This window comes from Haplochromis burtoni, unplaced genomic scaffold (assembly GCF_018398535.1).
Source record: "Haplochromis burtoni strain Fernald_Lab_line unplaced genomic scaffold, NCSU_Asbu1 Contig_162, whole genome shotgun sequence".
Classification (NCBI taxonomy): domain Eukaryota; kingdom Metazoa; phylum Chordata; class Actinopteri; order Cichliformes; family Cichlidae; genus Haplochromis; species Haplochromis burtoni.
In genome coordinates this window covers 123,080-148,558 of record NW_024582523.1, presented here as the reverse complement: position 1 = coordinate 148,558, position 25,479 = coordinate 123,080, and the positions used below count along the sequence as shown (strand labels likewise).

The following is a 25,479-nucleotide window of genomic DNA, read 5'->3' as shown; positions in this document are numbered from 1 at the left end:
TTGCGCTGACCATTTCTAAGCAATTATTGTACAATAATTCAAACCGATAGCGAGGGGCAATTGTGTTTTATACAACCAACGATGCTGAAATTGATGCAAAATAGCAAAAATGGAATTTAAATTGGTAAATCTTAGCTTTTAACAACCCGACGGGCTTGGATAGGGTGCTTAAATTACACTGATCAAATAATAAATAAGTAGTCTACTATTCAAGATGACCGATATTTGTCCTGTTCATTGTAAGCACCCATTTCCCCAAGATAACAGTGGCTATCCTATTATTTCTACTCCAGTGGTCAACCTCTTTGCACTCTCTCAAAAGCCCATAAAAGTCAATGGCAAGAAACAACAATATGCATAAGGCAAACTCATTAGCTTGGTGCAATGTTTGTCAGTAAACACCAAGAATGTAACAGGCCCCTGATAAGAGAAAGGGCAGACAGTGAAGTTTTCACAGTTGAATAAGCCCCAGCTAATGCACTTCTGAAGAGCAGTTTGGGCTCCTGCATAGAGGTGAAGTGTTTGGATTGCCATCAAGGCCAAGATAATAGCACCTGCAGGGGTGCCACTGATTTCAAAAAACTTTTTCTCTCTTGTCTTGTTCAGTTTTACCAACTTTTCTTTAGTGATATTGGTGCCGCTGATGTGTGTTACAGCATTAGGTATTACATTTAAAATGAAAGACTTCTTTAGCTTAGCAAAGCTTAAGCAAATCTACTTACTGTAGGCATTTACCTGCATTCTCCAAACGTAGCCCTAAAAGCTTTTCTCCTGTAAGTCTGTCTTTACTTTAGATAGTAAACCCACCTCCATTTCCATTTGCATTACACAAGCTAGTTCCCAGTCCAAATAAGAACACACACACACATACATGCAGGGAGTCCATTGTGGTGTAAGAGCAATCTGCCTGGAGAATGTCTGACTCCTTCCTGCCTTTGCAGACAGTAAGGGGGAAATGATTAGGCCCTTTTTATTTTGCCTTATCTCCCGAACGGGGTAGCAGCTAATATGAGCAGAGTGCTTTTCAGACAGCCAGGTCTGTTTGCACACCTCGGGAGACAAAACGGGGCTGCCCACCAGCAAAGGGCAATAATTCAAGAGCACATAAGTGGCTCGAAAGGGGTCTATGAGGGGCGCTGTAGATGGGAGGCCAAACATAACACACATTTCTCTTTCACGGTACATACTTACTGTCTGTCTGTCGATGACACATGTGCACACACACATAAAATGAGCTTCTTCGCCACAGCAGGGTCAAATAACAGGTGCACAAGTCAGGGCTTCACATTTTCTCATTTGGTTTCCAAACCAGTTATGCCTCATATTATTTCCTTTCTCCCCTCCAGGGGCTTTCTCCGCCAGCTGCAGCATTCATCGTGACCATTTGTCTGTTTTGGGAAGCAGAGCTGACGCATTACATCAATATCCCGCCAACGGATACGTGTATGAACGAGCTGGCAGCGGCAGTCAGATGGGCGATGACACACAGGTTAGACAGCTCAAGTGGGGCTGATGATTTAATTCGGTGAATGTCCTCAAATATATTACAAATTAAGGAAGCCATTGTGTTATTTAGGTGCCCAACCTGTCCCCTGAAAATCTGTCACGCTCTATAATGTGAGGTGTAAGAAAAAAGGAGATCATACTAGATGTGATTGCAAAGCAGCTCATGGAGATATTTGATATTTCCTGTAAGCTGTGGGGATTTTGAATCTGTGGGGGATTGATTTGGGATATCTTCACGATGGACTTGGCAATTACTCAAAACATGGGAGAATCTAAATGAAGAATGCGCCCTGGAGCCTAACAGGCACGGTGCACACCTACCAAAGTCAATTCTTTTAGTAATTACACCAAATGAGTTTCATGGAACTAGTTGGTCATCAATAACTAATCAAGCAACAAAGAGAGTCATTGTTGTCTATGAATGCACGTGTTGTGTGTCCATTTTTAATTCACAAAGGTTACATGTGCTCCTTGGATGCCTTAAAAGGCCTTTAATTAATGCAAACTGTTATCATGATTACTGTTATTGAGCTGTTTCTTAAAGGGGACCCGTGCTCATTTCCTGCTACTGCCAGAGCTGCCTGCCTGAGATGACTGTATTAAGAATATCCCCTCTCACTGATCATCATATTCGCCTCAGCTATTTTTCTCAAGTTCCATTTCCCATTATAAGAAATTCTAATGCAAAGTCTCGGTTAAATGGCCGGACAAGAGTGCAGACATTTCAGTTAATGTATGACTTGCTTAAGCGCGAAATAAGGCGTGCATAATACGAGTCAAATTATATAAGGGCGTCGCAAAGTGGCTCAGAGTAGGTTTACTTGAATGAAGGACCATTTTTTGAACATAAACTAACCAAGACACAAACATCCAAGCAGGTGGATGCCAGGTGGAGAGGAAGAGACTGAGCAGTTCATCTGGGCCGGCTTTTATAGCCTGGAAGGCCCAGGTGAGCTGCATTACTGGTGACCCACCCATGTCAGCCAATTATCAGTAAGCGTAGGCCAGGACTTCCTTGAGGTAGTGGGAGGGGTGACACGATGAGTTACTCTACAGGTGACTGGATTCTTAGACACACAGGGTTAAAGACAGACTTTAGCTAGGAGTGATAAAAAAAATTAAAATGTGCAGTTTTAACATTTATTTGGTGAGTTGTGCTCTTAATAAATGTTGTAAAGTAGCCAAAGATAACATTTCCAGACCTCCAAATCTCACTGATAAAGAGGACGGTGTAGCTCAGATGGGAAGTCAAGAAAACTATTCAGTGCCCCGAAATTCATGGTTGCCAGTAATGAAAATATCTCTATATCCATCCCATATTCTTGATTTGAGATGGTTCCTAACAAGATCTCTGGACTCTTTCATAATAATGTATCTCAACAACTGCACTGACTTCGTTTAATTCAATATGGTGATGATAGTCTCCAAGTAAGCTTTTAATCTACAGTGGGAGAACCACCCATCCCACATCCTTCATCAAATCCCTGCTACTGTTCTTATTATTCTTTAACCCTTAACCTCCTGAGATCCAGGCACTTGTCTGGGATGAATTTTTAATTTCTCCTGGTGGAATTAGTTGGACCTGATAAAAACAAAAACTAACAATCACGTTTGATATAAATAGTGTAGAAAAGCCGAAATGTGATGCCTGTAAGTGAGTTTGTCCAGTTTCTGGGTGTTGATCTGGAGAGGAAATGGCGTGTCACAAATTTAGAGGATCATCATTTAGCCTGGAGAAATAGTTTGCTGCTTTATAAGAAAGCCCTCCGCAAAGCCAGAACATCTTACTATTCATCACTGATTGAAGAAAATAAGAACAACCCCAGGTTTCTCTTCAGCACTGTAGCCAGGCTGACAAAAAGTCAGAGCTCTTTTGAGCCAACCATCCCTTTAACGTTAACTAGTAATGACTTCATGAACTTCTTCACAAATAAAATTTTTATCATTAGAGAAAAAATTACCAGTAATCATCCCACAGATGTAATATTATCTACAGCTACTCTTAGTACCATTGATGTTAAGTTAGACTCTTTTTCTCCAATTGATCTTTCTGAGTTAACTTCAATAATTACTTCCTCCAAACCATCAACGTGTCTTTTAGACCCCATTCCTACAAAACTGCTCAAAGAAGTCCTGCCATTAATTAATTCTTCGATCTTAAATATGATCAACCTATCTCTAATATCGGCTATGTACCACAGGCCTTCAAGCTGGCTGTAGTTAAACCTTTACTCAAAAAGCCATCTCTAGACCCAGCAGTCTTAGCTAATTATAGGCCAATCTCCAACCTTCCTTTCATATCAAAAATCCTTGAAAGAGTAGTTGTCAAACAGCTAACAGATCATCTGCAGAGGAATGGTTTATTTGAAGAGTTTCAGTCAGGTTTCAGAGCTCACACAGCACAGAAACAGCTTTAGTGAAGGTTACAAATGATCTTCTTATGGCCTCTGACAGTGGACTCATCTCTGTGCTTGTCCTGCTAGACCTCAGTGCAGCTTCGATACTGTCGACCATAATATCCTATTAGAGCGATTAACTGCGGTAGAGAGGACGAATATAGACGGTATCTCGTATGACCTATTACTAGGATATCGGAATAAAGTAATGATATTATACAAGCCTCTACGCGTAATCACCTCAAGTTCACGTCGGAGGCTCCAGAGGCTTGGCATCCTCTGCGATACATTTGGAGCTTCTAGCACGCATCATTCGACAATCCAGATACAATGTAACATCCGATGTTTGAAAGCATCGAGTTACGAGACTGCCTCGCTTGCTCTACTCAATCAGAAACTGCTTATATACGACGCCGCGAGCGTGCTGTTCCACTTGCACGACCGATAAAAAAGCACGTTTAAGCGATAAGGTTTAGAGTTTTATTTGGTACGAGGACGGTTTCAGGATCAGCAAGTTTACCAGGGGGAAGCATAGAGGCCAGACACTTCTTCTATTTCATTTAAAGCGAGCTATATATTATGATCTTAACCAAAGTTATCTGTTTTCCATTATTGTATATAGTAACGTGTCTTAACTTAGCTAAGTACTTTTGGGGGTCACGTGCGTCTCTTTTTGAAGATGTGATCTTATTCGAATAATGATCTTGTTTTTTCACAGTCATTGTGATACCTTGCATCATAGTGGAGCTGGGGTGTCCTTTTTTTTGTTTTGGAGTTACCTTAGCATATGCTAGCCAAATACCAAAGGAGAGGTTTTTTAGATTCAGATGTGACTGAATATTTTTTTGCATCATTCAGAATACTAGTTTGTTGTTAACTGGTATGAACTCAACAGCAATTAAAAGTTTTGATTAAAAAACCTAATGATATAGGTATGGCGACATTATGAACATCGCAAGTGTATCGTGCCTTAGTGTTACAGGTACTGCACTGCAGTGGTTTGTATCATATCTATCTAATAGACTCCAGTTTGTGCATGTAAATGGAGAGTCCTCTTCACACACTGAGGTTAATTATGGAGTTCCACAGGGTTCAGTGCTAGGACCAATTCTGTTTACATTATACATGCTTCCCTTAGGCAGTCATCATTAGAAGACATAGCATACATTTTCACTGCTATGCAGATGACACCCAGCTCTATCTGTCCATGAAGCCAGATAACACACACCAATTAGTTAAACTGCAGGAATGTCTTAAAGACATAAAGACCTGGATGGCCGCTAACTTTCTGCTTCTTCATTCAGATAAAACTGAGGTTATTGTACTCGGCCCTGAAAAGTCTTAGAAATATGGTATCTAAGCAGATTCTTACTCTGGATGGCATTACCTTGGCCTCCAGTAAGCTGTGAGGAACCTTGGAGTCATTTTTGACCAGGACATGTCCTTCAACGCACATATTAAACAAATATGTAAGACTGCTTTCTTCCATTTGCGCAACATCTCTAAATTAGAAATATCCTGTCTCAGAGTGACGCTGAAAAACTAGTTCATGCATTTATTACTTCCAGGCTGGACTACTGTAATTCATTATTATCAGGATGTCCAAAAAACTCACTGAAAAGCCTTCAGCTAATCCAAAATGCTGCAGCAAGAGTCCTGACAGGGACTAGAAAGAGAGAGCATATTTCTCCTGTTTTGGCTTCCCTTCATTGGCTTCCTGTTAAATCCAGAATTGAATTCAAAATCCTGCTCCTCACATACAAGGTCTTAAATAATCAGGCCCCATCTTATCTTAATGACCTTGTAGTACCATATCACCCTATTAGAGCACTTCGCTCTCGCTCTGCAGGCCTACTTGTTGTTCCTAGAGTATTTAAAAGTAGAATGGGAGGGAGAGCCTTCAGTTTTCAGGCCCCTCTTCTGTGGAACCAGCTTCCAGTTTGTTCGGAAGATTTTTTCGATTGAGGACCATGATTGAGAGACAGACACTATCTCTACTTTCAAGATTAGGCTTAAAACTTTCCTTTTTGCTAAAGCATATAGTTAGGGCTGGACCAGGTGACCCTGAATCCTCCCTTAGTTATGCTGCAATAGACGTAGGCTGCCGGGGGATTCCCATGATGCATTGAGTTTTTCCTTTCCAGTCACCTTTCTCACTCACTATGTATTAACAGACCTCTCTGCATTGAATCATATCTGTTATTAACCTCTGTCTCTCTTCCACAGCATGTCTTTATCCTGTCTTCCTTCTCTCACCCCAACCGGTCGCAGCAGATGGCCCGCCCCTCCCTGAGCCTGGTTCTGCCGGAGGTTTCTTCCTGTTAAAAGGGAGTTTTTCCTTCCCACTGTGCCAAAGTGCTTGCTCATAGGGGGTCATATGATTGTTGGGTTTTTCTCTGTATCTATGAAGCGCCTTGAGGCGACTTTTGTTGTGATTTGGCGCTATATAAATAAAATTGAATTGAATTGAATTGAATTGACATCCAACAAGCTGAGGAGTACCACAAACTCATTGGCTTTCAATTAAGCATTCCTGGTGCTAAATCAGCTGCTGCAGGACACTTTGAGCTATTCTGTTACAGAGTTGGCGTTCTGTGTCAATGACATGATGATAACTAGTTGCCGTGGTGCTCAAATGTGACTCCAATGCAAATGCAAATAAGGAAATTGAATTTATTGACTTTGGGCTCCATTCCCAAAGTAACAGCTAACATGTATGCCTATGTGAATCAGTTAATAATGTGGATAATATATCTTAAATAGGATTCGTATGACCCAACAGGTGCACATATGGAGTGTGTCATGTATACAGTGAGTCACTATGAAAACCTCACTTTTGCAAGGAACACAATGCACGCAATCTCGTGCACTTTTGTGCATTGGCAGTATCTTTACAGACGTGTAATGTAACAAAAAGAAATATATTATATAAACTTTTGAGCTGCGTCAGTCCTCGCTTGTTGCGTTGCCAATTTGAAGGAAAGGTTTTTACAACAGATTGCCTTCCTCGGTGAATGGAAACTTGAGGCAAATGGCTTGTATGAGTGTGGCCACAACTAGTAATGTTTTTTTTTCTTGACTCTGACCAGCAGCAAATACCCTGGCAGTTTTGCAATCAATCACTTTAAATCTCAGGCTTTAAAGTGTGTGTGCGTGCACGTGTGTGTGTGAGTCTTTGTTTACCAGCAGAGCCTTTGAAAACAAGCGGTGATATTGGAGTAGCCTGGAGAGCCGGTGAAAGATAGCGCCATCAAGAATAAACCACAGACAACAACAGTAATTGTTTCAGCTTAAAAAACAAAAAAACAAAGACACAAAGAAACTTGAAAATAAATCTACAAAGACATCCATCTATTTTCTTAACCACTTACCGACTACAGCATCAGAGGGTTTGGAGCCTACGTCTGACTTTGGGAATAAAGGGTAGGGTATTTTGGGTTTTTTTTGTTGTTGTTGTTTTTAAAGTACTGGGTATGAATTCTGGAATTATGTCAATCATCACAGTTGATTTTGTGACCACTGATCATAAAATCGAATCATGCTTGAGTCCCATGTGACCATTTGTGTCAAATTTAAGGAAATTTCCCTAAGGACTTCAAACGGCGTCTCCTCGACGATGACGGGACAAATGGATGGAAAATTCCTCTCGCTGGCTGTCACAAAGGCATAGCGAGGCAAAGAGGTGGCCACCTCTGGATTTTCCCTTGCACAACATTGAGGAGCTAAACAATGCAGAGGCAGCTCTTCAATCACAAGAGGCAAATAAGGCAATAAGTATATAAAGGTTATGTACACTTTGTAACTATAAAGTGTAATAGCTGTCAGATGTGATTTAAATACATAACGACGGCATTTTGATTATACACACAAGCACTTGCATACACATTTAAGACATGAGACACGCTAATTCCATCTCTTAAAATGTGTCTATAGGTGAGACGCTTTGCCTTGATTGGAGGGACCACACTGGAGGTGCGAGTCCGCCGTGTAATGGCTTATGCCATTACAAACGAGCTGGCCTCGGTACTCAACTGAGCAGGGGAAAAAACCAAGGACAAACCAAGGTCATTTAAAGATACAGCGCTGTGCAGATGCATATTTGGTAAGTTTTACCGTTTATTGTAGTTTTATGAGCCTAACAATAAAGGGATCAATTGATGTGCTGGGTGTGTTTCACATTTCCTATGTCCGGTTTTTGCTATATTACTTTGTCTTTCTTACATGTCCGGTTAATCTGGAGATGGAGTCTTTGCAAAGATCCATCTCCAGATTAACCGGGTTAGGGTTAGGTCTTCAGCTTGTTTAGTCCTCGGGTTGTACAGTTTGTACAGCCCGAGGACCCCATGTTTATTTTGTTTTAAAGGATACACGGCACACCAGGCTAAGACTCACTTTTTCCGCTCATAGCTCTTACGACTACTGGCGGCAGTCATAAATATTGTAAAAACATAAATTGCGCCCTGATGATGGCGCAGTTTATGTTTAATGGCAATTAAAGCTCTGGTCATGCATTTGTGTGCTGAATTTAATGGCAGCCCTTCCAGTTGTTGGTTCTCACCAAAGGACTCCAGGTATTCTCGAGCTCTTTTTCAGTCCAGTCCTTGCCCCTGACCATTTTCAGAGGAATATTTGTTTGTTTGCTGTTAGGCCACTTAGCAACACTGATGATTCAAGCAGAAAAAAGGCAAGAACCGATGCTGTGATTACACATAACAGACAACTTAGCAAATAACCAATTTTAACTCGTATTTGTAGGCACTTTATTCCTACCAGCCTGTCATAAAAACACACGTCTTTAGTCAAATCTATGACAAATCCCAAAGATAGTTTACCTGACATGAAATAGTATTTTGGTTCCAGCAAGGTGATTCCAAAAGAGCTGTTAACATGAAAGTTGATATATATAAAAACTAACTGCAACAGATGACGAGTATGTGAAAGTCATATCCTTTGGAATTAGAAAAACATCAGCAAAGACCTGTCACAGAACCTGCCTGAGCCTTAACATTACTGAAGCAGTGAGAACAAAAGGCAGCCAACATCCATAGAAGAGCTTTGAAAGTCCTTCAAGACATCTGGAGAACTAATCCTGAAGACGATTTTTAAAAAATATGACAAGAAGTAAGAGTGTTCAGGATGCATTGAAGAATAAAGGTGGTAACACCAAATGTTAACTTTTGACCTCATTAGAATTACTGCTTTTTCTTTATTTACTCAGAAACACAGATGTTTGCACATTTTAATAAGTCAATTTCCATTATTTTGCTTACAAAATGTAAAGGAAGGAGGGGAGGATTGTGAAATATGGGCCAAAAATCAAACCAAAACTGCACATTACCACAAGTTTCCTTTTTTTAAATAGCAGTCAGACCCAAAATACACTGTGAATCGTGAGGGATCACAAATATCCTAACCGGCTGGGTCATACGTTACAGTTTCCTCTGTAATAATGTGGCAACAATAAACATCCTGTCATTAATGTGAACCAGCGTCAGATTAACATGTACTATCTCATCTCGACACTTTATCATCACAGCTATCTCCATAGGCCTATCTCACAAGCAGACCATCTGTATTTCCCTATAAAAGTGAGATGAATGATGTTAATCAGCACATGGGAGCTCTGTGCATCCCTCAGCTCCACCTTGTCCTGCTGTAATAAAGAAGACTGCCTGCCTGAATAATTACTCTCATCTGTCTAAGTCATATGAGCACAGAGCCGACGAGGGAAACAGAAAAAAAGAAAGCTTCGCCCAACGGCTTCTTTCTGGAAAACCGTGAAACAAACAACTCTATTTTTGCAAATTTGTTACACTTTACAACTCTTTATGTAAAAGAAAGTGTGGCGAGGAAGAGTTTTTACAAAAGGACTTTATTCAGCTGAAAACAAGATGTGGAGCTGTCTAAGCCAAACAGAATGACTTTAAAAATAAGACAGTAAAACTAAGTCACGTTAAACTTAAAAATGGGCCAATCAGAACCTCAAATGTGAAATATTCAAGAACTCAGAAGTACAAACGTACAGTATGAATGAAAACCATTAAAAACATAATAGACAGCTGTTTGTCCCTTTTTTTTAATGATTCATTTACACAGCATTTACTGCATCTTTTTTTCATAACTAATACAAAAAAAATCTTTCATTTAGGGAAACATATTGCCTTTTAAGCACTAGCCTCTTCTTTTTCTAACAATGTCTCTACCATCTTGGGTAAGAAAGCTTCCAGGAAATGAAAGAAGTCTTGAAACACTCCTGTCTTGTCGCTGCTCGGCTCTAACTTGAGCACTGCCCTTGTGCTTTCTGTTCCTCCCAGCATCTGGGGCTGAACATTAAACTCCAGGGGTTCCTTGAGCTCTGGCTCTTTTTCAATGATGAAAGCCGTAACCTGGGACTCCAGCTCCACACAGCTGCCCTCTGGCCTCGAGTCAGCATCTTTGATCAGCTCCCGTTTCACTTTCCTCCTGCCCGCCCACACTACGTGTTTTTGCATGCACGTCCACGCCAGGAGCTCAGGCTTCCCTCGTCTCGCCATTCTTGGCTTTTTGCCTTGCGGCGACACCGAAGCATCACTGCCAGAAGACAGCGGCCTCTTGCCACCGATAACAACTGTACCCAGAGGGCTGGCTTCGATTTGGGCTTCAGCACCGTCAAAGCTGTCACTGAGTGACGATGTGACAGAAGCTTGTGTAGTTTCCATTTCCTCAGCAGAAATGGACGAGTCCTCGCCAAATACAGCATCTTTAGAGGGAGCGAGGTGACACTTGAGAATGTTTTTCAGTACTTCCTCCACAGCAGAGCAAACTCTCTGAAACCACAGCAGCCGGAAACCGTCTCCCGCTGCGTGCAGTTCGTCGCGCAGTCGTTCTGGGAGCGAGGCCGACTTGAACGGGATACTGATGGTCAGCTGCTCTGTTTTGCACGGTGTCGCTTCCCCATGTGGGCTAAATAAGCGCACCAGGCCCCACGGTTTCCCCTTAGTAGATTTTCGCTGATACTGCAGGCTGCGGCAGTACTTCTCAGCCTCTTGGCACTCCCTCTGAAAGCTGCGCTGACACCGTTCATTCAGGTTTCCTGCTACATTGTGGGAAAGCTCAAAGGGGTCTAAGAGGTTTAGGGGGCCAAGTTTGGGACGTTGCTGATGGGCCTTGGTGGACTGGTCCTCTTGCAAAGCATCGTCCTCTTTATTCTGACTGAGGAAATCTGTGATTGGAAATGAACGGCCCTCCCTAACAGATATAACACTACTTGCAAAATCAAACTTGGCATAAAAGGAGAAGAAGGCAGCCAGCAGGGTACCTGGACAGACAAACGATTTGTTTAGAGCGAGGAAATCTCTGACTAACACATTTCTTTCTTTACATTTTAACTTTAACTTACAGAGCTGCTGAGTGTTCTTGCTGGGGGGAACAGCAATTGGCTGACTGGGGAAGGTGCAGTTCCAGCCTTCAATCACACACTCTTCCTCCTCACCTGCAATCAAGTTAATAATTATTAACACAGGTTAAACAGTTAATACATAAGCTAAAGTCACAGCATACATTATCTAAGTTACCTTTAATAGAAACGGTCATTTTAGTCTGTCTGCAAGACAAAATATATTAAGAAGTATTTTGTTTTTTATTAAAGTTTTTCTTTAAATTAAACAGTTAATTGTAAAAGTAGGGTCAGGTAACTCTCGGTGCTCATACACTCAGATTTGTTCCTCAGTGCAAGTGATGAGAGTTGAGGGAATTCAAACTAAACAGTAGTTTAAGGAAGAAAAATTTATTTATATAGCATATTTGACACCAAAGTGCTTTACACTAAAATAAATTCGAATAAACAGACACGCATTCACAGGGTTTACATGAAAAACCAAACAGTAATCAATCATCCAAACAGAGGTCCGGCAAAGTTTCCAAAAGCATAACAGAAAAGCTGTGTCTTTATTTTAGATTTAAAAACAGCCACATATTTGTCTGAGGTCATTTGGGAGGTCATCCCATAATTTTTGGTGCAACTGCAACTTCTCTGGAAATAAACTTCAACCACAGAGTGATTGAGAGGCAAACCTTAAAGATCTCCAGGGAGCGTATCCAACACGAGACAACAAACGGTGCCACTTTATACTGGACTCTGTAATGCACCAGAGCCAAAGCTGCCACCGCTGGAGGAACGTGACCTCGCTTTTTCGTCCTACTCAGTAATCAGCAGCTGCAGCGTTTTGGACTAATAGTAAACAGGCAAGGGATGATTGATTAACTTCAGCATACAGTTCATTACAGTAGTCCAGTTTATGTGTAACAAAGACATGCATAATCCTTTCCAGATCAGAAGGATTTTGTTTCTGAGCTCTTGATCTATTCCTTTGTCAAATTTCTCATTTTTGTCAAAGATTGTCTCAATGTTCTTAACTTGTGTTTTGGTACAAAAAGAAATCTTAAGGGGTCGTGAGCCGCTGAAGGAGCCATGAACAGTTTGACTCTCCCTAGGACAAAAACCCCCCAAACATCAAAATGGAAATATATACACGAGAATATATTTTTTCTCTTCCTGAAGCATTCTTCAGGAATCGTTCTCCAAGCTTCTCGAAGGACATATACATTGGAACTAACATTTACGAGGTGTGTTTGCTAGTCCCAAAAAATGTCTGTTAGCTACAAAAAACAAAACAAAAATAGACTGAGAAAAAGACAAGTAGTTTTTTTTTTTACTTAAATCAGAGGTAAAGCCGCGTGTTCAGCTTTTGAAAGCAGATTGCTGTTTAATTACTACAGTTTGAAGAAAGAAATATAAGAACTTGAATGAGCAGAACAGATATCTAAAGCTTTGTTAGCCAAGCTGCAAAAAAGCCTTTTTCACTGAGCTGTACAAATCTAGGACCAGCTTTGTGATTTCCCAGAAAATCACATAAAATTAACACTGAGCAGAACTGAGTTCAGCTTATTGGTGCACCCACAAAAGCACCTCATGTGGACCCTTGGGTAAATTAACTGGCCACCTCTGACGATCACTAAATACTCACTGTTCTACCTCTACCAACCTCCGTGCATATTAATGATGATATTAACCAAAATTTTTCATTTGGATTCATCACTCCATCAGACCCATTGCCACTGGTTTTCAGCCCAGTTCTTTCTCCCTGTGCCTCCTTCTTAATAATGGCTTCTTGACAGCCACCCTTCTACTGAGACCATTTCTCATGAGGCTTCAGTGAACAGTAGGCAGATTAACTGGTCAGGTGCATCTCTCACATCCTGTGTCAGAACTTTGCTGGATTTTTTCTTAACGACTTCAGATACTGTTCATCCACTATAGATAGTTTTTTAGGCCTTCCACTTCTTCTTTTGCCCCCCCCTTGTCCAGTCCGCTCATTTTCTAAATTAATATTCTGTGCACTTTTGTTCCTATTAATCAGTGTTATCTTTGGCATTTTTCATAGATTCAACTAAATAAAAAGAGAACAGATTATGTGTTTTTGTGACAGGCTGCTAGTAACAAAGTGCCTAAATTTAAAAATTGCTTAGTTGCTTGTTACGTGTAGACACAACACAGGTTCTTGCTTTGAATTAGGTGCCTTTTTCATCCTTGGATGACTCACAGCTCAGTTCTAAGTGACTTAATAAACAAAGAAACATTCCTCTGATATTTGTCAGGCACAACAACTGGATTGAAGAGGATTTAAAAAAGCAGCCAATGCCCAAGGAAGAGCTTTGAAAGACCTTAAGAAAGCCCAGAGAACTATTGCTCCAAACCACTTTAAAAATGATTAGCAAGTCTGGCTCCTTGGAAGCAAAATATAAAGAAATGAGGGGTGGCTCAAAACTTTTGCACAGTACTGTATTTAGTTGGTTAAGTATACAAAAATGTCCTTGTGTGAAGTGTAGAAGCGATGCAGCACTTACAGGCCAAGTCTTTGAGCTGATCCACTGTAGGGAGGACAGCAGGCTCACAGTTTTGCAAGAAGAAGATGATCAGCAGCGTGAGAGCGTAGTTGTTCAGAAGGGGACCGGCACCACTGGGATTACCTACACACCACAATGTGACAGCATTACTAAGAAGAAGAAACGAATCAGAACACAGCCACAAGTTTTTTGGGGGGTTTTGTCACCCGTTTGTTTACACACTCGGACTGACGGTGACTCACGCAGCCATAACGTCATTACAGTTCACTAATAAACCCGAATAACTGTTGTGCTGCTGTGACAACTGGAATAGAGGAACCATGGCTCAAGAGTAAAGGTAATCACCAGAAAGGCAATTAGTAGTGTCAGTGAGCAACATTCATTAAGATTTTAATATGAGTCGACACTGGCAATACAAGAAAAAAAGCTGTTTGTGCCGTCTTATTTCATCATAACAAGGTAATAAAATTGTAAAATCACTCTTCTCGCATCAGTGATCTAAGAGGCAGTGAAGTTCTACTGACATCTGTTGACCAGAAAATGAAATAACCACCTAAAATACAGAGGAAACTGAAACACGGGCATCCGTTTCAATGATCTTGTTTTAAGTTGCTGCGTCTTACCGGCAAGCTGCTTCTGCTTGGCCCAGTACCGGATCGTGTACACAAGAGGCCTCAGCCTCTCATCAATCCCTGAGCACAGCTGGAGGAAGCGGGTGTTTCTTACTGCTAGTCTAGTGAGGAAAAACAGCTGTTACGCTCACAGATAAAAATAAAAACAGAGCTGAAGACAGCAGATGCTGCACAATATTGCATTCGCTCACCAACCTGTTATTAATGGTGATGTCCCCCTGCAGGTTAAGCTCACGGTGATGGAATTTGACAACGGGGAGACGAGCGCTGCTGACCACGTGGACTTTATGCACGCTGGGGACGCAGCGTTTCAGGATCATCGCCAGGAGGTCGAGAACCTCAGCTGGAGCGGCTGTGGACAGGTCGATATCAGACAGTATAGAGTCCTCAGACCGCCCATCGTCTGACACGCCTTCCCCTGGCTGAAGAAAGAGGGAATCTCACCAAAGGCGTCTTCTTTATCGAGCTACATGTGTGATATTATGTGACCAAATGTGCGCATCGAACCTGTTCTGTGGTTGACTTGGCATGAGCCTGGAACACCTTGGTGTGTTCTAGGTCTAAGAACAGGTCCAGGTCACATGAATGGATGCCAAACGTGTTGACAGATGAACCAAATGGGAGAATCTGGCTGTCTGCAAACCACCCAACATATGGCCACAAAAGTTAGAAAAACATTTCCTTCTGCTCTTTTCCCCTCACCAATATGCATGCAAGACCTGTGTACGGGTATTTACAAAGATCACCTGGGAAAAACTCTACAAAAATCTCCTGCATGAGTTGAACCAGCAAGCTTCGGGCATTCTTTTCATTTTCTCCCAGCTGAAATTGCTCAACAACATGCTGCATCTGGGCATTCACCTAGAGGGGAACAAAGGGCAACACCGTAGTCCCTTTGTTAACAAACATATATGTTATAAGCTCGTCTAGTCTATTCTCAAAGCTGCATATTTTAGATTACACTAAACTTGTCTATTAGCAGAGTCGAGAGTTTCATTGCTCCACAAGCACCAAACAAGTGTATTTGTCATTTTTTAAAGACACACACATTTTAGCAAATTTTAAAAGAGGATGCTTACAGACACCAACTGACACAAGTCGGGTTTAAGGCGGTCAAGAACTTGTTGGAGGTTCTCGGGATCGTTCTTCTTCTTGGGAATCAACTTGAAATTCTTCTTTTCCCGAGGTTTGACGCGCAGCTTCAGGCCTTTCAGCTTATGCTCAATACAGGACAGAGCTGCTTGGATGCTGTCTGTCTCGCTGAATTGCACGATGGCATACACACCCTGTGAGCGCAAAGGGATAAAGTCATGCTTTAATAGAAATGCAGTAATTTGGGGTTGCTTTAAGACTGTGCACATCTGGATCGCGTATAGTTGTCTGACCTTGTCTTTGTCAATGATGACATCCGCGACTGACCCAAACTGCTGAAAATACATCGCTAAGTCAGTTTGGGAGATCTCAGGATTGATGCCACCAACGAACACGCTGTGGTCTTCCTGGGTCTTTCTAGTGGCGCGCACACCACTCAGTGTCTGATGCTTCTTCCCTTTCAGATGCTGATCCAAACTTGCCGCTGCAGGACAAAAATAATGCTTCAATAAAGTTCAGGTACGGGCTTTGGAACAGGGCAGATGCATCTCTCAGGTCCTGTGCCAAGTGTTTGCTGTATTTTTATTTTATTTATTTTTTTTAACTTTGAGACATTGAACATCTGCTACAGATAAGTGGGTGTTTTTTTAAGCCTGACATTTTTTAAGGACACACTGTGCTGGTTAATAGCTTTTTAAGAATCATCTTGTTTATTATTTTGTGCCTTTTAAATTGTGTTATCTTTGGCAGTTTTCATAGACTCAACTAAAGAAATGTGAACAAAATATATATTTTTGCAGCATGCTGCTAGTAACAAAATGCCCAAATATACAATTTAGAGATGGTTTATTTTTTTATTTTTGAATGAGCCAAAGGTATGCGTTAACCGGCTTAATAACCAAAAGATTACTCTGAATATGGTCAGGTAAAACGACTAGACTGTAAATGAGTGAAAAACAGTCCATGTCAAAAAAACAAAACAAAACAAACAAAACCTTGAGGCTGGAGAACTAGTGCTCAACAACACTTTACAACATGGCAAGAACGTCTGGCTGCTTGGAAGGAAACTATAATCCTTCGGATCAAGACTTTTGCACAGTGTTGTAGGTAAAATTACAATTTTCTGAGTAATGTTAAACTTTAAAGCTACGGAAAATAAAGCAGACATAACTTAGTAATGTATGTGTAATTTGCAAAGTGCGGTAACACTCATTAAACTTATGACGGAAATGACTGCAACGTTCAAACTGTAGCCGCAGTTTTATTAGTTATCTGTAAATTAAAGAAACTATTACATTCACTGCACTTCAACAGACTCGTATATGGTTGAGTTAGCTTCCGTTACTTACAGTTGGGTAAATTGACGTTGCACAGGGTGCACTGAAACCCTCTCGGCGTTGTTTTTATGTCAATGTCCTCTGACATGATGTAAAGAATAAGTTATAACGACAAACGCAGGAAGCACAAAAATCGCTAGCCAAGTTTGAGGCCAACAACCTTACACGCGCCTCAAATCTCCCTCCAGCGTCGACTCCGCGTTTGCTTTCAGTCCGTCACCAAACTCCGTCCGGGTTGCTCCCATGTTTTTAATCATACAGTTCCTCTTAGCTTTTGAACTAGAGCACTCACTGTAGCGGGAATAGTCTATGGAAGTTTATTTATAAAGGGGTGGCATTGAGGCCATAGAGAAGCGCTAACATTAATTTAAAAAAAAGAAATATTTTAAAATTTGTCCAATTTCACTTGAGGTCTCTAAAGTAGAATTATAAAATGCATCATTTTAAAGCCAATTTATTTCAGCTTGAAACCTTTAAGCCTTTCACTTAAGGTAAACTGTAAACCTACTGCAGAATAGAGCTTAAATTACAACCTCTGAGGTAGTTACAGCAGAGGTCTCAGGACACATTTAATTAAAACATTGTCACAAAGCCCACTATGATAACAGGCTAAACATACTATTATTTTCTTTATCACTAATTCTATTACACTAATAACTATTTGAGTTATAAACTGTGTTTAATTCTAACCTGATCATCTATTTACCAGCTGAACCCAATATGTAGATGCATTCAAAAATTGTGATTTAAACATTTTTTAATAAAATAAAAACAATTTCCACACATTTTCCAATGTAGAAAAAAAATTTAATAACCAATTTTTTGAACCATAAAGTATTTGCAGAATCAGTGAAGAATAATACAGCTTGACACCAAATGATTAAAAACAAAGATTCCCTGCTGAACTCAGGCAAAGCTTTTTCACTATAAAACTATGGACTACAAAGCATTACAATCTTAAAAAAAAAAAGAGAGAGAAAAAAAAAGCCACAAGTACAAAAATAGATTATCGTTAAAAAGGTACTGATGTGTACAAATACATCTATTTGTTTGCTGATCTTCCTCTGCGGGTTTTAGGCTGCGTTTTGGCTTCAACGTTTTTCTCTGGGTTGTTTGCAGGTTCCACTTTGGCAGCAGTCTTCGCCCCTCGTCCGACTCTCTTAACAGGTCTACTGTCAACAGCTTTATCTGAGAGATCCTCCTCTTCAATTTTGTTGGCATCATTTGACACATTTTTGCTTTCACTGTTGACTTGGTCTGCAGCTTTAGACTTCTTACCTCGCGCTGCTTTTACAGGTGTCGCCTTTGGAATCTCAAAGACTTCCAAGTGTGATTTCCACTTAACGCATCTTTTGGGCATCTTTGCGTTGCTCTCAACAGCTTCAGGATTCTTCTGATCAGTAGTCGTCGTAGGCTCTTCTGTTGTGGACTTGAATGCTCCCCGTCTTCCCTTTCTTGCTGGTTCCACTGACGTGGGAGCAGGCTCGGAAACCAAAACTGTGGATTCTGTGCTGACCTCCTCAGGAGAAACCGCTGTACCTCTGCGGGCTCTCTTGGCTGGAATGGCTTGTGAAGTCTCACATTTAGCAGAAGCCCTCACTCCCCTTGACCTGCTAGTTTTCATAGACGAGGAAAGTGGCTCAGCATTTTTCGCCTCCTCAGCCTTCGGCTTGTGTTCAGGACTTTCGGCAGTGGCTTTAGTTTCTTCGGCAGCTGCTTTTCCCCTCCTGCCTCGTTTGGGTTTATTTTCTGTGCTGAGAACAGGGACCTCTTGGACCTCAATGGATTCCACACTCTCTGTGTCTTGTTTTGCTTTCCGCCCTCTTCTGGGCTTCGTGGCCACACTGGCCTGTTCGCTTATCTGGGCTGGTTCTGTTGTTTCTGAAATGACCATTTCAGCAGTTTGGGCTTCTGTTAATTCCGTTTGGGCCTCCTCAGACTTTCTTGTTAGTTTTATTTTTTTAGCAGGCTCATTCATCTTTTCTTCATCCTGTTTGGCATTTCTGCCCCTCTTTACTCTGGCTGGAGGCTGAGACTGCTCATTCGTCTCCACTGCTGCCTGCTTGACCACCTCTTCTGTCACCTCATTCTGTTCAGCGGTATCCTGTCTTGCCTTTCTCCCTCTTCGTGGTTTTCCAGCAGTGGGAAGAGTGGTCTTCTGAGGCTCAGAGTTTTCCACTTGGCTCTGTTCCCCACTTGCTGTTTCAACCGTTTCAGGCTCTGGTTGAGCTGGCTTAACAGGTGTTTGTTTTGCTCTCCTCCCTCTGACTGGCTTAACAACAGCTTCTTCTGTCTGGAGTGCAGACAGACTGGTGCTTATCAGAGACGCTTGGGCACTGGCATCAGCGGAGGTCTCAGAGGTGCTCTCCTGAGACTTTGCATTTCTGCCTCTTTTTGTGTGTCTAGCTGCAGGTGGCGCTACAGCTTCCATTTTCTTCCCTCTTCTTTCTCCTCTCGCTGGAGTAGGCACAATGGGATCTTCAGCAATTTCAGCTGCCTCTTTTTTATCTTCAAGTTCTTCAGATTCGGCCTGTTTTGCTCTTCTGCCTCGGACAGATTTCTTCTGAACTGAAGCTGGTGTCTGCACGTGAAGTAAGCTTTCAGCTTGACGTGCTTGGACAACAGTTTCCATGGCATCAGGTTTGTTTTCATCAGCTCCGCCTGGCAACACCTCAGGCTGGTCACTGCAGGCTACATTTGCATCTAATTTAAACAAGAGCAAGATAAAACAAGGGGGAGAAAATTATACATAAATTATAAACATACATATGATAAAAATGAAATAACATAATGCAACATGCTCAGTTATTAGTTATACTTCCTAAGAGAAGGCACTAAATAATCTAGAGTTTTATACCTGGTGTATCTTGGGGAACATCCTCAGTTGCATTTCGTTGCTGTGACTTTTTGGGTTGCTTAGCTCTTCTTCCTCGCTTGGGCACAGCACTTTCATTTGCTTTCTCCTCAACATCAAGTGGGTGGCTCTGAACACGCTCAGCTTCAGCAGCAACTTCAGGCTCATCAGAAGACTGCTGTGCACTTCTACCCCTTTTTGGCTTAGGAGCAACTTTGGGAGAAGGAAGGTGATTCTCTTCTGCTGACAACTCAACAGCTGTCTTCGCATTTCTGCCTCTTGTCGTCTGTCTAACAGCAGGTGGTGCTGTAGCTTCAGTTTTCTTTCCTCTTCTTCCTCTGGATGGAGCAGGGATTACAGGCTCTTCCTGTTTATCCTCAGCTGCTTTAGATTCCACCGTTTTTGCCCTTCTGCCTCGTACAGATTTCTTCTCATGGGCAGGATCTGCATTCACAGCAGTCTTCACCTCAGCTTCCTCAAGAAGTACTGCATCTGCCTGAGAGACCGTTTCCATGGCATCTGATGTTTTATTATCATCATCATCATCATCCAAAAGGAGAGAGAGAGGGGGGAAAGAAACAGTTTAACGCCGAATCTGTGTGGAGGCTGATATGTTTTGACAACATTACAAAAGAAAGTCACACTGATCAAACCCTTTTCAAGTCCACGCTCCCAAGAACAAACATTTAACAGTTTTAGTTAACCTAACCCACCTTTTACCACGTTTGCACTGCTGTCGAGAGACATCTGAGCTTCACCCTGCTAAAAATAGAACAAAACCAATTTGGACAATGAGGTCTTGTTAGAAAACTAAACCATGCACACAAACAACTTTCTAAAACCAGGGATTAGAGGCAATGGCATTGATAAGAGTTAACTCAGTAACAGACAGATGTTCAGACTTAATTTTAGAGTGAAATGATCAACCAAACAGTCTTTTTAGTGTTTTGCCCCTTTTTTGGTGGGCATGTATTTTGTATGAATACTGAATGCATTACCTCCTTTGCCTCTGGTTGTACTGTGGGCTCAGTCAGTGGCTCCTCCATAAGTTCTTGAAGTCCCTCGAAGTCCTCCACTGGAGCATTACCCCTCAGCCTTGGCGACTTCATGAGTCTCTTGAGCCCGAAATTCGCCTCAACAGGTTCGCCTTTCTGTCTGGGAGTTCTCATGAGCCTCTTCACGCCAACCACATCTTCGACAGGAGCACCTTTCTCCACGGGTGTCTTCATCACTCTCTTGACTCCAGTGAGGTGAACCACTGGAGAGCTCTTCGTTTTTGGAGTTTTCATGCCTTTTGCGTCAGATTCTTGCAACTGTGCTGGCGTCTGCAGAAGCTCCTTACCACCACCCAAACTGGCATCACCAGCTTCTGGGACTTCGGGGGTCTTCAGAATCTTCCCTTGAAGGTCTTCAAGCGGTTCAGCCTTCTCCTTTGGAGTTCTAAATATTCTCTTAACCCCAGTGAAGCACTCTTGCTGTTCAGGCTTCTGTTTGGGAGTCTTCAGAAGATTCCCTCTGATGTCCTCTAAAGGTTCGGCTTTCTGTCTCGGAGTCTTCATGATCCTCCTGACTCCAGTGAGGCACTCCTGTTTTTCAGGCTTCTGTTTTGGAGTTTTCAACAGCTTCCCTCTCAAATCTTCAACAGGCTCAGCCTTCTGTTTAGGCGTCTTCATGATCCTCTTAACTCCGGTCAGAGATTCTGGTAATTCTGGCCTCAGTTTGGGAGTTGTTACAGTGGACGCCTGCAAATCTGCATTCTGCCGTTCACTTGACTCTGACTGAATCTGGCTGATGAAGGTGGCGTCTTGATCTTCATCAAGGAGGCGTTGGACTGCCTCATTGTTGTATCTTCTGCCTTTTACTGCAGATGTAACACTCAGCGGAGATACTATCATCTCACCTGTAAATAAGTCATATTTTTGTTTTCCTTTATAACAACTTAATGTCCCAGCCAGCTTATTTGGACTATGCAGAACTCAAGATTCACTACCAATCAAAACACCACAAATACACAGCTTACCTGGTTCCTCTGGTGTGCTCAGCACTGATGGCTCCATCACAGATGCGCTCTGACCTCCAGCTGGTGTCTTTGTGACGCTGTTATCATCGATTAAAGACTTCCGCTTCCTTTCGTTTACAGGAGTTTTAAACATTTCAGAAATACCTGAAATCAAACAGCACAATGTAAGAAGGCACAAAACTGAAATTGGCCACAAGTTTCACCACCTGCTGCGGATGAAGGAGAGGTGCTTACCAGTCAAGTCTTCATCCATTTTCATGTTCTTTTTGAAGAGTGCAACATTGGTGACCACTCTTGGTGCAGCACCAGTTGGCTGCACAACGGTCTGTCTGTGTGCTCTACCAACAACAATGGTGGCGGGCGAGTCTGCATGTCCAGTGCTCACGTAGCCCTTCAGATTTCTGGCAGGTGTCTGATTGGTGTTTTGGAAAGACAAGTAGATTTGATAAAGATCATTATAAAGATTCAGAACAACAGACGCATAATTGTTAAATTCATCTGCAAACACTAATTAATGCATTAATGATGTGCCCTAAAAGTTTAATACTACCCAATCTCGACACATAACATAAGAAATAAAAAGATTCTACTTAAAACATAACTGTACTTGGTACAATATGTTTCTGTACCTGTGGTTTGGGCGCTGCTTTCTTCTTAGGCTTTTGGCCAATGGTTTTTTTAAGTGGAGCAACAACTTGAGCCTTAGGTTGACCAAATTTCACAATGTGCGCCCAAGGATTGGAGACTGGATGGACATGAGAGAAAAAAGAAAGAAAGAAAACACACAAAATTAATCTTCTCATTCTCATCGTGATCATCAGATTTCTTTTTCTACAACAACTGCATTAATTAATTATAAACAGCTTTGAAAGATTTAATTAAATTTACATTTTTAAAGATGATAAAAAGAAAATGAGTAAAACAAGTAGCTTTCAGCTACTCCCACTAATGACCTTCATTCTGACTGGAACTGACAGATTTCTAGTGCTGGGAACAAAAACCAAGAGTTGAAACCAGCTATCAAACATTTCAGCACTTATCATACCTTTTATAGATGCTCTTGAAATGCCACTTCTTCTGTGCATCTTTACTGCACTCTTCGCAGCACCTGGAGTCTTCTGCGAGGTGCTTTTCCTTCCCTTGTGTGTTTTAGGGGTGACGGTGGGCAAAAGAACCTGGTCAGTGACCTTGTCGGCTTCAGCCATTGGAGAGGGTGTACTAATTTGTGACACAGAAAATCGCCCCTTGACTGTGGGGGTCTGAACTCCTGAATTAGTGGGAGTTTTAGCTGGTGTAAGGACGGCAGCAGGGACACTTTCCAGAGAAGTACCAGGCAAACCCACAGTTGCCCTTCTTTTTCCAGCAGGAACTTGCTCGTGGGGAATCTGCCCTGGGGCCGAAGCCCTGCGTTGAGTTTTCTGCTGTTCATTGGTTTTAGGAGTTTCCACTTTAGAAGGAGATCTTCCTCTTGCAGTAGATGGGCTCTTGGATTTTGGCGATTTATTCGCGGTTGCTTTAGGAGAAGCAGATCTGGATTTGGGTGATTTATTGGCAGGAGAAGCTGCTTTGGGAGACGGGGACCTGGACTTGGGCGACTTCTTCGCGGGAGACGGGGACCTGGACTTGGGTGACTTGGGAGACTTCTTCGCGGGAGACGGGGACCTGGACTTGGGTGACTTGGGAGACTTCTTCGCGGGAGACGGGGACCTGGACTTGGGTGACTTCTTCGCGGGAGATGCTGCCTTGGGTGATGGTGATCTGGATTTGGGAGACTTCTTCCCAGAAGTTGGAGTCTTAGGAGAAGCCATTTTCTTGCTCGGTGATTTCTTAGGTGATGGTGTTTTTGTTTTTGCAGGACTTTTTGCACGTGGGCTGCCCTCCTATGGAAAACAATATATGTTTTAAATAAGTGTATAACATTCCAAGTATACTGTCACTTTAAACTGCCCATTCTTACTTTTAGCAAGCCGATGACGGATGCTCGTCTAAGCAGTGACTGCTTGGGTCTCAAGAGAGACAAGCTCCTCCGTGGGGTAGCCCCCTTGCGTAATGGAGAGTCAGGAGGCAACCGTTTGTCAAACAGCTCTGGGCTCAGGTAACCTCCAAAGGAAACGCGTTTCCTCTTCGCTTGCTGTTTGGGTACGTCTTCTCCGAGTTCTCCACTCTTGCGTTTTTTGGACACTTCTTTTCCTATGAAAACAAAATATGCTCGTACATTAGTATCAAGCTACCAGAAGTGTACAATATCAATTATACAGCCACACCCAGAAATATTATAATTCAATTTTGAGCAGTAAAACCTTTTCCAGCTGAATTCCTGGGTGATGCCTTTGTTTTTTCTTCTTGGTTCTTGGTCACTGGAGTTTTGCCAGGTGACATTTCCTTACTCCTCCTCCTCGCAGGCGACTTGGGTGTTTCAGCTGTAATTTGCTCAATAACCTCATTTACAGTAAACTTCTGAGGAGTTGCGTCATTTCTTTTCTGAGGTGAAGCCGTTTCAATCACGCTGCCATTTTCAGCCTTTTCTGCTCTGGGTTCAGCTGTCTCAGCAGCTGGAACCTTCGCTTGCTTCCTCACAGACGCTGGGGTTCCCCCGTTTGTACTTCCAGGTCCAGCTAGAACTTCACTTTTCTTAGGAGTGCTTTTTTTCTCAGTGAAAATGGCACTACCTTTTCTGACCGAATTGGGTTTTGGAGAGGCGACCTTTGAGGAAGGCGTTGCAAGCTGACTGGCACAAGATTTTCGAGGGGTCTTGACATCCAGAGATTTTTTGATCATTTGATACAGGTCGCTGAAGGGGGAGTTGCTCTTGCCTTGTAGCAGGCTATCATCTGCCTTGGACTCCAACTCTCCGGTTTTTTCCAAGGAACGCTGAATATTGTCATGGCTGGCTCCATCTTTAAGACAAGTATCTTAAAAAAATAATAAAACAAATCAGTCAGTGGCTGTTTAGCTGCTTGTTCTGCAAGACCATTTACAGCTTTGGTTACATGGGTCTGCTTATTTTCAGACATATTTAATAAGTGTACGCTGCTTCACATAGCTACATTGCTAAAAACGACTGTTTCTAAATAGAAATCACACCTGATGACACTTCAGAGAATCTCTTTTCTCCTTTTTCCACAATAGGGGTGTCACCCACTTGCTGGTCTTGAAGAACCTAAGAATAAGACGCCCCTATTAGTAAAACAATCCAATTTATTAGAAAGGTAATAACTTTTTTAAGAGAGTTGTGGAAGGCTGAAATAGAGTGGTTTAAAAGGAAAATAAATAAATAAAATTACCTTGAGGGTTTCAGGTTTGCCTCCAATGGCAGACCTCTTCTTTGGCGTTTGTGCCGGAGGATACTCAAACCTGAAATAATCAAAAGCAAAGACATAGAAGACGCCCTTTAGGGTGACCATAACAATGCTAACATGGAGACACTAAGAACAGGACTGTTTCATTTCCACTGCAAGCAGTATAATCTATGAGCTCTTAAAATACGTTAAACACATCAGAAGATTCCAATTACCCACCACTTTTCTACAAGATAAATTATCTCATTTTTATCTCTACATGAAAAACAATAAATTAACTCCAGTGCTGCTCACCTGAATTTGCATTTAGCAATAATAACCAACAAGCCAATATCATGTTAACTGAAACGGCCAACACAGATTTCATATTACGTGGTATAGAGATTGAAAATGTGACGTCACTCAGGGGTAAAACCGCAAAGGATTCTGGGAACTCGTGGCAAGAGGTACTAGCGCAC

General features: G+C 42.0%; 2 protein-coding genes across 5 annotated transcripts in view; both read right to left on the bottom strand.

Annotated features, from left to right (window-relative positions):
* Window positions 1-9,755: 9,755 nt before the first annotated feature.
* tut1 (terminal uridylyl transferase 1, U6 snRNA-specific) lies at window positions 9,756-17,533 on the bottom strand. Its single transcript, XM_005932795.3, has 10 exons — window positions 16,861-17,533; window positions 15,805-15,995; window positions 15,499-15,705; window positions 15,166-15,280; window positions 14,927-15,054; window positions 14,615-14,841; window positions 14,411-14,520; window positions 13,788-13,910; window positions 11,281-11,373; window positions 9,756-11,199 (listed from the first exon to the last, which is right to left on the bottom strand). Exons 1-10 carry the CDS (start codon window positions 16,934-16,936, stop codon window positions 10,067-10,069), a joined length of 2,403 nt encoding a protein of 800 aa, XP_005932857.1. The 5' UTR covers window positions 16,937-17,533; the 3' UTR covers window positions 9,756-10,066.
* Window positions 17,534-17,640: 107 nt separating this feature from the next.
* The window catches only part of LOC102303362 (proliferation marker protein Ki-67), an 11,029-nt gene continuing 3,190 nt past the window's right edge, over window positions 17,641-25,479 (bottom strand). Inside the window, exons 5-17 of one of the 4 annotated variants that reach the window (XM_005932794.3) lie at window positions 25,007-25,076; window positions 24,807-24,882; window positions 24,023-24,634; window positions 23,680-23,912; window positions 23,430-23,602; window positions 22,768-23,384; window positions 22,352-22,467; window positions 21,957-22,134; window positions 21,723-21,866; window positions 20,701-21,602; window positions 20,416-20,464; window positions 19,706-20,221; window positions 17,641-19,551 (exon numbers count right to left, since the gene is read on the bottom strand). In XM_005932794.3, the coding sequence (XP_005932856.1) occupies window positions 17,891-19,551; window positions 19,706-20,221; window positions 20,416-20,464; window positions 20,701-21,602; window positions 21,723-21,866; window positions 21,957-22,134; window positions 22,352-22,467; window positions 22,768-23,384; window positions 23,430-23,602; window positions 23,680-23,912; window positions 24,023-24,634; window positions 24,807-24,882; window positions 25,007-25,076 (5,347 nt within the window). In that variant the 3' untranslated portion in view covers window positions 17,641-17,890. Of the gene's footprint in view, window positions 19,552-19,705; window positions 20,222-20,415; window positions 20,465-20,700; window positions 21,603-21,722; window positions 21,867-21,956; window positions 22,135-22,351; window positions 22,468-22,767; window positions 23,603-23,679; window positions 23,913-24,022; window positions 24,635-24,806; window positions 24,883-25,006; window positions 25,077-25,479 lie in introns of all 4 variants that reach the window. The other 3 variants (XM_005932793.3, XM_005932792.3, XM_005932790.3) reach the window with 3 other exon arrangements.